The sequence below is a fragment of the Accipiter gentilis genome, chromosome 31, assembly GCF_929443795.1.
Source record: "Accipiter gentilis chromosome 31, bAccGen1.1, whole genome shotgun sequence".
In the NCBI taxonomy this organism is placed as follows: domain Eukaryota; kingdom Metazoa; phylum Chordata; class Aves; order Accipitriformes; family Accipitridae; genus Astur; species Astur gentilis.
Window position 1 is genome coordinate 17,684,515 of NC_064910.1, and position 15,053 is coordinate 17,699,567.

Consider the following 15,053-nt stretch of genomic DNA (forward strand, 5'->3'; position numbering starts at 1 on the left):
ATACACTGATGCCTGCTGAGTTATTCGCCTGTCCCACCATCTGTCTCTAACGTGAAGGGTCTCACCTAAAGAGTCAGGAAGACAACAGAGCAAACAAGCTGCGCCCACAGGAGAAATAATCAATCATTGGAATAATCAATAATTCCAATAATCAGTTATCAGAAATGTGAACTTTAAATGACTCAGCTGCACATTTGCATTTCTCTTTGTGTCCATGTATAAACTTTTTAAAGCTAAATTGGGGGCGGGGCAGATTTTAACTTAATACAAAACGTCATGTAAAAAATTTACTTTGGTAGTCAGCCTTCTGGACTGATTAAACTGTATGCAATCAGTTTTATAAATGCCTAGCTCTTGAAGAGATGTGCTCTTGCAACAGTTCTATAAACATTCTTTGTAAAACATTTATTGTGGGCTCAGCATGTGGGCAAATTCACAAATAGACTTGCTAACTCCCTTCTTCCTGATGACCAATAACCAGAAAAGGAAAAAGAAGAGATTCTTTTTAGAATAATAGTCTAGACAGCTCAAAAATAGCCTCTGTACCCTTGCCAGGTGCAAGGAAAACTGGAAAAGTAGGAACCGTGGTGCTTACTAAGACCAGGGTATTGTGTTGACTATTTTTCATCCACCCTCAACCTTCTGGATTTCAGCAAGGAGATTCGTACCCATGCAGCTCCCCAGGAAGGCCACCTCACCCCACGGCTTAACAGAGAAGTACCACTGAGAGGTTTCCAGGTGAGCATCATACAGTGCAAAATCCTGAACATTATGAGTATTCGTGATGCAAAGCGGCAAAAGGTTTCAGAAGCTGAGATGCCTGCAAGGCTTTAGCTCAACCTTTCCCCAGTCTGTTCCAATAAAAAAGAAATTCTTTTTGCTTGTTTGCTTGCTTATGACACATGCTCGACCTGGGGAAGGACTTAAAGGTAGCAAAGGAAATTGCATTCCCTCTTCCCTCTCTTCGCTTTTCAGAGAAAATGGCCAAGAACAGTTGTTTATTCTTTCAAGTCAGTGTGCATGTTCTGTGCACTCAGGATGACATTCCCTCAGTGGAGACATGTGGTGCTAGATAACATCAATTTATGTTAAATAATCTTAAAATAGAAACACATACAGAGCTGTTTTTAGACGTACTAGATAATGCTTTCACATAGTCTGGTTTTGCATTTTGGGTTGGTGGTTTTTTTTCAGTGCGTGGGAGATATATTATCTCATGTTTTAATGGATGTGGTCATTTTCTCTCTGTGGCCAAGTTTACAGATTCTCGCAGGTTCTGTTCCCACATTTGGGGACTCTAAATTTCCCTCAAGATCCTGGGTCAGCAGGAATCTGTAAAACTCCACTCTGCACTGAGCCTTCACAAACCTGAAGTGACTGAAACGAGAGAGACCGCAGGAACACCAAGGGCTGTGGCAGGAAGATACTTCATGCAATGATCTGGGATGTTAAAGACTCTTTCTCTCAGCAGGGTGCTAATTCTGCATACACACCCTGTATCACATAATAAACTAAGGCTGTGGCCATCCGATCATATCATAGCTAGACCAATTTAAATTCATAATATTAAATTATATTCTATGCTTAATACCACCAAACTTCTTTGGGCTGCTCTTACTAGTAGCTATAAATGTGCCATTAGAAAGTTAGTACTGTGGAGAGACAGAAAATTAATTGCTTTTTATCTTCTGTTCCCAAAATTTTAAGTTATGATACTGTAGATATGAAGACAGATCTGCAAGTCAAAACTGCTGAAGTTACCAAGCTGCTAAAGCCTGAACTGACGCCACCTGGATCTACTCGATGCTTCTCCTGTCACAGCCAGCATGCTGCCTAACTGTCCCTCTTCCAGCCTTCCAGCATGTTGTAGATTTGGCAAGTAGCTAAACAGCGAGCAAAAGACACTATACAGACGACGAAAAGAGATTATGCTTGAACACACCAGAGCAACTAGAAACAGAGAAAGTGAGTCTAAATTTAACAGGGTAGGTTTTTGGTTTGGTTTGCGACTACTTCTCCCCTCCCGCCCCCCTTAAGCTGATGGCAAACATCAGCTCTAACTCCTTCCCCAAGGCACCCCACCACAGCCACTGTCCACCTCTGGCCTTTATATTCCACAGCACGCATGCAAGTCCCAAACTCAAAAGCATTGCAAGTGGGAATGCTGGATGGAGTCGAGATCTGATGATACAAACTACAAGTAAATGCTTGGCAACTACTTAAATACATTAAGAAATACCTTACAATACACAATGCATTGAAGGACGTTTTCTGAAACTTTATAAATACCCAGTTACTTGTAATTTACACTCTCCAAAGAGCTACTGTTAATGGTTCCTATAAAGCATGGCACATACAAACCAGATGAATTAAATGCTGCAGCCAAAGGCGATTCCCTACCACCCACCCCTTAAAAGCAACCGTGCATACACTGCTGAACTATTGATATATTTTGCAATGTTGCAGGGAAGGAAAGGAAAGGAAAGAACAGTACAACTCAGGCAATCATCTTTTTACTACACCCAGTTTAAGAGAGTAAGGAAGTAAGAGTGCCTATAGATATATTTGCTTAATTCAAACAAGCTACTGTTTTACTGTGTCATGAAATTCAAGCAAGAAGCAAAAGGAAAGGAAACAATAGAAAATTATTGAACTGGAAAAAGTATTATTGCTCCTCAGAAGAATATCTAATGTTATTTAAGAGTCACAGCTGCCTGAGTTTCGCTCTAACAAGTGCAAAAAGTTATCTTAATGCAAGATTTATACTTTAAAAAAAACAAGCAAATGTGGCTTATTGGCCTAATATCTCTATCTGCTGAGTGGAAATAACTGTATTATTTTCTACACTGACAAAAAACTATGCATGGAACTCGTTTTTAAATTGCAAATCATTTCAAGTATAGACCGAATCCCAACTTTGATCTAAAGTATCACACCAGTGTATTTATTTAAATTGTTACATCATAAAAGGAAACTCAATGCAACAGAATTTTCACGAAGCAGGCTTATAGAAATAACCTGAGGTAATAAAAGAGAATAACGCGGAAGGGACTAAAGAAAATCTTTCCAAGTCAATAAAATCTTACACTAGACTTGCAACCTACCCCACAAGCACCAGACTCTCTTGAAAAGCTGGTATTCATCACCCAAACCTCGAGCTGCAGAGAAACACTGTGTGTAAAATTAAATATTCTGGTATCGCACTGAGAAAGAAAACAGAAAAGAGAAAAAAATGTTTTGACCCAGCAATCTTCCCCCTGATCCTGACCAGTTATTTATTCAGCCAAGCACGTAATCTAAGCATCCCCTATACTACTTCTGCACTTTTGTTGCTAGTTACCAGAGAAATTGCATTTTGGCACCTAGTACATACGTCCGTTACAGATGATTTTTTCCAATTCAGAGATCAAAATTCTGCAATGAGCATTACTGCTCAAAGATAAAAAAATAATGATTTTCAACCACGTTCAACTCAGTCGTCTTCCTGCCAGGTGTTAGACCGCAGCGAGTTTGCCATGATGATGTCTTTCAGGCAGACCTGAGGTTTGCAGCAAGACAAAGCAGCCCTGTCCCATGACACAGTGCTCAGAGTAGCACTTCAAAGCCTAAGAAAAGCTGCTGATAATTTGGAATTTACGCTCAGAATCAGACATTCTCTGGCAATTCAGCATCAAAACCAAAAAGCAGATGAGGTATTGTGCTTCTGTTCCTGTAGCAGGAATAGCAAGAATGGAGATGAATGCTGATCATACACATGGCTCCTTGCATTTCTAGGTCTTCATGACAGTACTTCACTTGAGGTTTTGTATTTTTTCAGTCAGATCTTAGAGTTCCCGAAGCACTGCTCACTTCTAAAATGCATGAATTGGCTTCCCTGGAAATAGCACTCAGCTGGAAAAGAACAAGAGTCATAAAAGTAAAAACTGCACCAGGGAATGAGAGAAAGAAATCCTTTGCGTTTACATTTGGAATTTATGAAGTACTTTGTTATTGTCAAAATTAGCATAGCATAAGAAAGTCTTGGTGGGCAGACTGAAGAGAGGCCAGTTCTGACAGCCTGGTTTTCCTTTTATTCTTTAGTTCTACCATCTTGTCTGCCTCTTGGTCATTCCTCCCCATCATCCGTACCTTTAATCCATACCCCACTGTCCACATCACCTTGCAGAATCACAAGCACTCTGGCCACCCTCACACTGCATTACCTTGGAGATACGAAGCAGTTCAGTTTTACATACAGCCAGCCTGGAGCGGTGGAAGACACGGGTCATCCAAAAGCCTAGACACTTCCAGAAAATCTCTGCTAACAGCCAGTCATCATTCCCTGAGAAGGATGTGCTAATTAGAACACCAAGTACATTTTTTTTCAACTTCTTTGAAACATGGGCTCAAGAGTTCCTTGAGTTTTCATGAGGAATACAATCTCCTGCTTTTATCAAGAGCTTTATTTAAATCTACTGTTGTCTTCAGGTGAGGTTTTCTACAGCCAAGGGCATAACATTTCCTCACATTGTTATTGATACTCTAATTGTGAGTGTAACATTTGCCCTGGAAATACAATAGGAACTCACAGATTCCATTATACAAATTACGTCCTTCCCCCCCCCCCCATTTGTTTGGAGACTATCCCAGTTAAGGCCTAACACACAGTTTACAGTTCATGCCCACTTGGGGCTACATTAACAACAGCAGATTTGCACGTAAGTGCATCACAGTTCTATACTGTCACAGCTTTTGGTTGATGGACACTTTGCCATTTTGCAGAGAACTCAGTGAACTGCAGTGAAGCTCCTCTGTTTTTTTTAAGCCCAACCCATGATTACATGGAAATCTCAATTTCACATCTTATTTTGCCTCTTAAAATAGGGTTTGAGCCCTCAGAATTGTGCAGAGAAGTTTGGAAATATGTGAATGTTTAGAAAACAAAAATCAAAAGAAGCAACAAGTACATATTTTTTAAATCTACCTCTATATTTTTCGATCCATCTCATGATTTCCGGATGCTCCAGATTGGACAGTCTGGCTGCAGAGGAAGGAATTTTACATAAATTTAAAACAAAGAGGTATGGAAAGCTACAAGAAGGATGTAAAAACATGCATAGTTTCCTCTCTGCCAAAGCATGGACTGAGCTACACTCATTTGCAAACCTTTTGATTTAAAAGGCAGCTGGAAAATAAGACTTTTCTAGGGATCATTACTTGTGGAATTAATTCGCTGTTGGTTTGGTCATTTGTGAATCTTGTGGATATGCTCCCAAGTACTCAGGGAGGAAGCAACTGAAGGACTTCTGTTATTTATAGTGTTTGAATAGGAGAGTTCTAGTGTACTAAATCTGAAAATGGATATTTACAAATTGCATGAGGTTTTCCATGAAAATTAAGCTATATAAAAGCATAATAAAGTACAGATTGTGCATCTTTTAACATAAAAGCAGAAATACATATCACTGCAGTTTTGATACTTGGGGGTGGGGGTGAATAAAAAACAAACCCACAACCACAAGAAGTTACATATTTCATTATCAGACTGTGGTTCTACATACATTTATGTCCAAACATACCCTTATTCATGCCACACTAAATAAGGCATATGAAATCAGAAAAAAGAAGTTACAAGTCGCTGCAATAACGGAATCTCTAGTCTACTTCACAGAGTTCAGACTATTTTCACTAAGGTGAAAACAGAGTACAGGAAACTGAGGTTATCTCAGTGCTTCACAGACCATTACAAAAAAGAAAGAACAAAGGGAGAAAGAGTTAAATCCTGTCTCTCTGGTTTCACACCCCTTTACACCTGCTAAGCACTGCTGACTGCAGGACTTTCAGATCAGCCTACAACTTTTCACTGGGTTTTATTCAGTGGCAACCTGTGAACTGCAGCCTGGCATAGCTGCATCTGAAGAAAATACATCCTTACCTCCTGCTGCCAAAACCCCAACCAACCTAACAATGCATATACATATATGAAATAAATAACCATTCCATATTCTCTGAATGAGCTACCATTTCAAGGCTGAACATCGTAGTCCACAGTCAACTTCACTTCATAACATTTAACAGTTGAATGTATATACTAAGGTAAATTTCATCTGTTCTACCTTTTTGAGATGATGGTTGAATTGTCTTTGAGTAATATCTTACACAAACGTGGTTCTCAACTTCTTTGAAGTCCAAGGTCAGGTTAACTCTTACCACAAAGCACCTAAAAGTCATTGTGGATAACAAGTTGTACTAAGTATAGATATGTAGTGACATTCTTCACATTACAACGAACAAATTTTAATAAACATACATTTTAAAGGGATTGTGTGCCACATCCTTCCAACCTACCCTCTATTCCACAGGATTCTACATCTTCCTCTCAGAAATATAAAAAACAAAGCGACCTGAAAAAAATCTCTAGTTATTTGCAAAGTAGCTTCACTGAGGAGTTATTTTGGATTGAACACTAGCATCACGCTTCCTTTTGATGTTCTATAGTCTACTGTATTTAATCACAGTCAATACTTAGATTGCATAACTTTGATACGGATCATATAGCATGTCACAGCTCTGACATTATACTCAGTGTAGACTCTTCCCATTTCTTCTTAGGATAACAATTCAGTCATCGAATGTAATATTTAATAAGATGTTAAGACAGCAGATGGCATCACTTGGTTATTTTTAAGTGTTGTACACTGACCGTTTACTATGCAGCATAATCCTTTTTTGAAGCTTAGTAAATGGAGCTCGATGGACAGCATAGAAAAGTGACATTTCAAAAAATAAAAAATAAGGTATTACCATTTTACTTATCTGGTTGCCTTGATCTGTATTGAGTTTCCTACAGGTATCTTAAGAGAGCCCACATTTTCCCGCAGCTGTGGCTGCCCTTCTTTGATTCACCAGATACTTCTGAGCCCCTAAGGGAGCCTCCTACAAGCCACCAGCTAAAGGCATTCCTATCTTCACTAGACCAGCAAGAGCAACAGCTGGCCTTCAGAAACCTGACAGATGTGACTACAGCTTAATGGGAATTTACAGACTCTTCTCCTCATCTGTTCCCACTGGGATCACCATTAGAGCTACATCACACCATCAGGCACAAAATCACAAAATACTTGGAACCACTGTTAGAGGAGCTGCCCATTCAACAAATCAGAGTTGACAAAAATGGTGAATGCTAGAAAGGCTCTTCATGCCGTTCAGCATCACACGGGAAATAATAGCCGGGAAGAAAACAGACCTGACTCTAAGCTTTGCGAGTGGCTGCAAAACAAGATCTGCTATTCAATCTTCCTTGTATAATTGCTTTCTCAACATTCCTTATATAATATATAGGATGATGTGAAAAAAAGGCAGAAAGATAAATTTCCTTTGTGTATTCAGAGGATATGTAGATTTGAAAAGGTACACCATGAAAACAAAGGTGTCTGTGCACAGGCTCAGACTGCTGTACAGAAAATGGGAATTCAGAGAAAGCAACGTACCAAGTCATTTTTCCGATCCCTTTTCAGAAGAATAACAAAAACATTATGTTCTACTCCGGGTATTTAGAAAGTGGCTGTCACAGCAGTTTGTAGGTGTTACAGTTAGAGCTGATGATCAAAAAGGTGTATTTTTCCATGTGCCATTCAGTTAGAATGCCTGCAAGAATGCACTGTGGGGATCTTAAGATGCCATCAGGGCGCACCTTTAGGATGTCCTTCAGCAGCCCGCGTGGCAGCGGTTGTGAATGCAAAGACAGCAGCCCATGGTGCAAACCTAGTCCAGAGGTGGCCCTGTGCTGGCTGATCCCCAGCAAGCGTCATCGCTAACTGACCCCTCCTGATCCACATGCTATTCCCCAGAGCGCGACGGAGAGCAACAGGAGGGTCGCTTCCAACCTTGTGTGACGGAGACGCATGGGAAATGGGGAAAAGGCCATATGGAGAAGGGAAGAGATAAGCCAGAGTACAGGAGAAACACTCTCCTCCTCGCCCACACGTACAAAGCTCTGCTTTTCTTTACCCGCTCCTAACTTTTTCTCTGGTCTTGCCTTTTTAAAAATCTGTTCAGAGCCACGCTCTACGTACTGTCTGAACTCAGAGACGGCAGCCTTACAGAATATTTAGCAATTCTTTGCATGGTTGCTAACAGTTTATCCTTGCTTGATGAATAAGTGCAAATACCCACCCAGCATGCATGCTTAGTATTTAATGTGCATTTAATAGCAGCCAGGAGCTTGACCTGAACATCATCTGTCTGTAGCAGGAGATTTTCAATCAAAAATGAATTATGAAAACCAACAGCGTAAAGCAATTTGTGAAGAAGCTATAGATTTCTTCAGAAAACAAAAAAGGACTACAGAGAATACTGAAAACAAACATTAGAACTAGTGAAGAGGTTATAAAATCTTTTCGTTTTGTATCTTCGTAAAGACCTGTTTTCTCCCTCGGTGTTCAGCTCAGCACATTAGCAGCACACTACCAGAGCATGCATCCTCTTCCTGCTCTCAGCCTAGGGCAGAAATAAGCTTTTTCAGCCACACAGAACATGTCATTATACTTCTGAAAAGCAAACAGGCCTCCAAGAGCTGTGAGGAACAGAGGACAGAAGAAGGGAAGGAGTCAATCTCTGATACAATAAATTACAGAACCATTCTCAAGTCTTCTTTCTTTTTATGGAAGTCACCTTCTAAAGTGTTGGCACTGTGTGGTTTAGACAATACTTTTTTTTTCCCCCAAGAATTAAATTTTTTTTCCAACCTGCTAGTAATACAAATTGAATGTCATTTTTTCTCCATGACATGAACAGTATGAATTAGACATATAAACCCAACAATAACGTAAACCCAAACCAGCAGCACCATAACTAATGTCGTGAAAATTGGTGTTTATATTCATTGTAGCCATATGCTTTCTGCTGAGTCAGTTTTGAAATACATACTAGCCCAAAAGGTATTAGACAGAAGATACAAGACTAAATTCACAGAGGTCACCAAATAGTCAGTGATGTTCTCTACAGTGAGTATCACTACCATAAAGACAAGAATTATATGATACACTTGCCTACAGTAGCAGAGGTTAGCCTCGAGTGATCCTGCCCCGTCCTATCTTACAGCTGCAGTTTAACAAAACAGACGATACGGACACATAAGCTAAAACCACAAGGCGCAGGAGGTCTATACTCAATGTCACAAATGATGTGGGGTAGACTTCGAACTTTAGGTGAAGCATATACATCTAAGTATCAGACCATATTTTAATATTACTTAGAAGTCTGAAGTTACACATGGAGGTCTAGCAGGGCTTTCTAAAAGAGAAGCAAGTCAGTTGCCTGAGCCCTATTGCCATCAGTAGTCATTAACTCAGCAGTCTGTTTAAACACTGCAAAATGCTCCTGAGGACTATTCATACACTTATATGCCTAAGCATTTCCAAGTATCTGGCCTCTAGGTACAGGTGAACTGGAGCCCTTTAAACTTCCTCAACACTGAAGCCATTTTGCCCCATTCACTGCATTTTGTGGAAACTGAATCTCATAATCAAACTACATATTATACTCCTTATGCAGAGACACACATACATAAACAGAGAAAAAACATTTTCTAAAATCACAGGGAAAGTTCCATAGACGTGCCTACATTATGTGACATGCCTACATTATTTCACATTCAGCTACAGCAAGCTTTTGAGCTAACCTGTGTAGATAAAGCATTATATTTTCCCCAGCTTAATTCTGGCAAGGATAACCAGGTCTCCAGAGCTCTGCTAGTTCCTATGACAAACCCCTACAGGATTCACTTCATGATTTACCTTCCCGCAGCTTCAGAATTATTTCCTTTCCAAATCCTCCTTCCCCTTCTTCTGGACTAGTCTTCCCAGCTAAATTCTGAATTTAAATAAAGAGTGAGAATAGATGGTTTCTCAAGAGAGTAACAATCTACTTACACTTTTATTCCAATCTCAGCTGTCCTCGTTGGTTTGCAGACACCTGTGCAGCAAATGCCAATGGGCTGGCTATCGCCTCACTTCCTTTAATAGGGTGCAACTCTGAAAATCTGAAAAATTACCTCCTCCTTTCTGGCTTTTGCAGTGCTTTTAAACTGGTGGTGGGAGGAGCAAAAAGTCTCCCTATCTTGTCATGTGAGAAAAAGCTAAAATTCCCATCAGAAATGACTCACCAACATTAATCATATATACACCAGATTGAAAGGCACTCAGAACATGAAGCTTGAATCCCATCCTCAGTTAAGCAAATGAGAAGCTAATTGCTCAGCACTATCATACTATTTTAACTGCCATATCTGTACAATTTTGCACAATGAAACTGATGAATATAAATTTATTGTAGCTAGCACTGAACTGTAAGAGAAGTGCTCCTGAATCTTCTGGAAGAACAAACAGCTGAGTAATGTGCAAATTCCTTTATTCTGAAATGAGTACGTAACAGTGTAAAGATTTTTGTACACAAGACATTTGCTTCACTTACCACCTGGTTTATGCATTAGAATAAATATTCTTATTGCTTAACCAAGCAGATGCACATCAGAATCTTCAGTAACCAAATTACGCTGCAGCTTGAGATACTGCATCTTCTGTTTGCTTCTCACCAGGAATATTGTTAGTTTTTATTCAATAACACTAAATCCAAGTACAAAAATCCAAAGAGTACTGTTTAGATTCAAGACTATAGCTAAATGTTGGGTGTGAGGGGGGTTGAAGAAAAAGAGGAAAATAGTAAGAAAAAATCCTACTACCTCTGAAATGTTGCTTGAAAATGAGAAAATTGTTTTCAAACAAAAAAATCAAAGTCACATTTGGAAATATATACATCCTACTGAATCTACAAAGCAGGGAATTTTCCCATTCATGTTATGTATGCAGTACTGCCCTATGTTCTTCATAAAGTGGACTCAAGCTTTTTGCCTTTCTACTGTTTCTAATTTTGCCTAATATTAACTATCCAGCTCCCACAGGACTATACTCAGAATTACATATGGAGAACATTCTATTAGCCATAAAAACAACAGTAGAATTATAAAAAGTGAACTACACTCCTCTTATTTTTCAGGGAAGTATTCTAATGCCCAAGAACTAGATTATGATCTGTCACAGTCCTGTAAATTCAGGATAAATCAAGTGTTGCTCTAACATTACATTGGCATGAAAGAAATCAAGGCCTCATTGCAATAAAGTGCTTGAGCTATTGCCGAGTGAACAATTTCTATTGGCATTTAATTACATTGGGTTTCCTGAAGCTAAGGCACAGCTTTGGCATGAGCAGGGCTACTCTGAGCAAGGGACTTGTTCTGTTCAAATCAACACTCATCTGACAAATAGTTTTAATATGTAGCAATGTGTGACAACAGGCCAAGGATGTAAATTTAGCTCCTCACCGAATGTTAAAGAATATCCAACCCAGAAATTATAACTACCACCATAAATAATAAAAAATGCTTAAGTACATCCTACTTATGTTTTGCAAACGTAAGAGCAAACCAGTCAAAATTCCTTCCGGGTAGATGTATAAATATAAGAGTCCTGGTCAAAAATGGGGATCTGCTCTACTTTACACATTTCTACACCTCTAGAGGAAACATTTGTATGACTTCAAAGCTGCAGTCTGTTCTAGTTCCTCATTAACAGAGGAGCTTGCTGCTTTGGTAGATCGCGTGTGTTGTTTCTGGTGTCCCCCTCCCGAATCTTAACAGTGACTAAGTCTCCAGGAATGAGCCAAACGATAATCCTGCTATGACATGGAATATGGCTTTTTGTATAAACATGCTGCCTCAGAATTAGATTACAACCACTCACTTTGTGAAGCTCTTTGAGGTCGATTGCTGATGAGCCCCTATCCTTCAAAAAAAAAAATCAGTTGCTTGAATTGATCATCCAAAAATTGAGGTACCCCAAACCACTATTCACTTCAGAGACACTTGGGTCTGCCTGTACGTCATTCAAGAAAACAAAAAACCAGAAAGTTGAATCCCAAACTGACTATGATGCCACATTCAAAGGGTACCTAGGAATGTCAGTAAATCAAATTAAGTTAGCTGGTGAGAAAAGAGTTAAGTGGGAGCTACCCAGCAGGGTGGAGCTGCTACAGCACCCCAGTATAGACCCCGTACCTTCTCTCCCTGTCGTATATGCACAGGCAGACAACCTTGCCCCAAAGGAAGCTCGCATCAGCCTTTCAGCAAAGGTTAGCAGGAGCAGGACCACACGCATTTGTTCTGCTTTCACACCTTGTTTATCAAAGTTTTTCTGGCAAAAAGGCATGATGGAAGGAAAGCCTTTCCGCAAGGCCTTAACAGAGCCTAACTCAGGTTCACAGCTTTTTTCATATGGCTCCTGAAGGTATTTATTTTGCAGATTCAGTCAGTACATAGTAAAGCAAGACAGAAACATTCTGATTTTTGGTGCCTAGGCTTTTTCACAGTATTTTTAACAGTCTTTTGACATTTTCCAAAAGCAGCACTCCACAGAAAGGGTTAGAGACATCACAAATTGCAATAAGTCCCTGTAGAAGTAGTCCACATCCTCTGGGTAAAGATTTTACGTAGTAAATAACAAGAAAGACTGGTGATAAAGTGGTCGCGATTGCTGTCGATGGTCCCAAGGCCATGTTACTGTAGTTTAGTGTCTGAAAGAGTGCAAGACCTTGAAAAGTCATATTGATAATGTAGAAAAGTTCAGTCTAAGGAATATCAGTTTTGTCAAGATCCTATAAAGAGAAAATCAGAAGAAGGTAAACCTTTCTTTCTTACTAGATTTTGAGAACATAAAGAATGACTATGCTTGATTTTATTTTAAAGATTAACATCTCTGCTCTCTTCCATGCTGACTATTAGAAATCAAGAGGGAACAATACCTCACATCGTTTGAGATATGGCTATTAAGAACAAATCAACTATGGTTTGTTTGCAAGTTATGTTTGTAGCAACATATACAGCATACTGAATCCACAAAGCAGCAGAGGGGACCAACCCACATTTGTGGGAAGCATCTAGCTTTCAATGACTGCTCCAATTTACATGTGGGAAGACCAAGCCAAGAGGTTTGGGTTAGATGCCTGACAGGGACTGTACAGAGGTGTTTAAATTTAGGCCAGGGAAACTGCCCAGGCATCTGCAGCCCTTCTGGCATCACCAATGAAATTCAGTCTAATCAATGCTCCGTACCTCAGCCCCGCCACACCACCCAAAGGTCCGCAGAGCAGGGGTTCAAAAAGGGGGAAAGTTCCGAAGGTGGTCTCCCAGAGGTAGACATCTAAAAGGCCACGTGCTTACAGGACAGAGAGATGACCACGGCTTTCAGTCAAAAACACGGAAGCAGGCTCTTTTATAGAAGAAGGTCATGGCTAGAATACTACACAGATGTGGGAATATATTTCTGGGAAAAAAACCCAACCCAACCCAACCAACCAACAAACCAACCCCAACAAACCACCACCACGAAAAAAAAAAACCCAAAACCAAAACCATACCAACTCTACTACCAGACTACTCTCCAGTCTTAGGGTGTTCTCTAACCTAGTGGCTTGTAACTTTTCCAAGAAGCTGGAGTTTGGACCTCCTGCCAGGCCACACTGAAGAACGGTGACCATGAGTTTTCTGGGTCTTGTAGGGCTCTGTCTGTCTGGCACACTGGCAGGTCTGTTACGGCACCTGCTTCTTCCTTTCCATTGCATAATGAGGTGAGGCACGTACTCAAGGCTGTGTTTTCCCCTCCAGAAAAAGCCAAGTATATCCAAAGTCCACGTTACGACTTTGCAGCTTGACACTTCCTTCCCTATTTTAATTCAGCCCCAAGGAAATTGTTTAAGGTCAGAAAGCAACCATTTGCAGAGGCAGGAATAGAAGTCCACCACCAATCTCAGATGCAGACAGCACCCTGCTACTCACTGCGCAAGTATGAGCGCGTCCTTCAAGACCCAGGGCTTAATCCTTTCTCTTCTCCAGATGCTTTACAGCAACTGTTGTGAAACAGGATGGAACGCAGTATGAAGCTTTTCATGCTAAATTTCAAGTACGTTTCTGTACTCTCATGACTCTAATTCCTCTTCCTTGTCTGTTTAGAAACATACTGAGGTAACATACACTATAAATAAAACAAATGTCTTTGAAAAAGGCCTCAGATGCTCAGGAAGTCCTTTGCAGTTTGTGGTTCAATCTGTTTCCTCCTGAGTTTAATACGACATGTTAGCTTGTTAAGATCTGTGTGGTGCTTCAAATATTTTCAATTAGTCTCACTAAGACCAATTTCCCTCCCATTTAGACTAAATGGGAGTTTTCATCCGTGTTATCTGGACTTCTTCATTGATCAGAAAATGAGACCTAAGTTGACAACATTAACGTGAGGAAAATAGAAATGATGATCTGAATACAGATAATCAGAAATAACAAGGCTAGCTAAATAAAGAACTCAAAAGAAATCTGGGTCTCCTGGAGTCAAGAGGAAGATTTTATCTTTCACACTTGTAATTCATTTCTAGCCTTGTTATGCACACCAAAACACATGCTCACCTTTGTTTCTACTTAATGGTACAAGGGTCTCAGAAAACTATTTTGGCAGATAGGAATAATGACCAGTCTTGATTCTAGTATAACATGAAAGAAACAAAGAAGGATCATGAAGAATTGTAGAAGCAAGCATTGAATACCCGAAGAGAACAATTCACGGGAAATTAATGAGTACCCAATATGAGATTGTGCAGGAAAGATTCAGAGTATGAGACCTATCGAGGAAAAGCAGAAAATGTAAACAAGGAGATGAAAGAATGAAGTAGGGTGTCAACAACAGATGAAGAAAAATTCAAGGCATTAGAAAATAAGAATTAAAAAGAGCAATCAGATGCAGGAAGGCAGAAAAGAAAAAAAGGCCAAAAAAAGAGTCATGAATAATTTATTTTTAAAAAAGTACTATTGGAAAAGAATGACAACGTGCTATACAAAACTTAGCAGCCTGTCAAATTTTAATTCTCTTTTCAATTACTAATTAGGTCTTCTCATTGATTCAATGAAATGACAAACATCCAAGACTTTTAATGTTATCTCCCCACTCCCCCCATGATCTACTCACCACAGTGGA

General features: G+C 39.7%; 1 protein-coding gene across 9 annotated transcripts in view; it reads right to left on the bottom strand.

The window, feature by feature from the left end:
* The window catches only part of ARHGAP6 (Rho GTPase activating protein 6), a 339,162-nt gene that overhangs the window by 121,245 nt on the left and 202,864 nt on the right, over nt 1-15,053 (bottom strand). Inside the window, exons 2-4 of one of the 9 annotated variants that reach the window (XM_049834636.1) lie at nt 6,096-6,199; nt 4,964-5,020; nt 4,203-4,321 (exon numbers count right to left, since the gene is read on the bottom strand). The exons of 5 other annotated variants lie outside the window; for them this stretch is intronic. In XM_049834636.1, coding sequence (XP_049690593.1) covers nt 4,203-4,321; nt 4,964-4,988 — 144 coding nt within the window. In that variant the 5' untranslated portion in view covers nt 4,989-5,020; nt 6,096-6,199. Of the gene's footprint in view, nt 1-3,104; nt 3,892-4,202; nt 4,322-4,963; nt 5,021-6,095; nt 6,200-15,053 lie in introns of those variants that run through there. 3 more of the 9 variants (XM_049834640.1, XM_049834637.1, XM_049834639.1) reach the window with 3 other exon arrangements.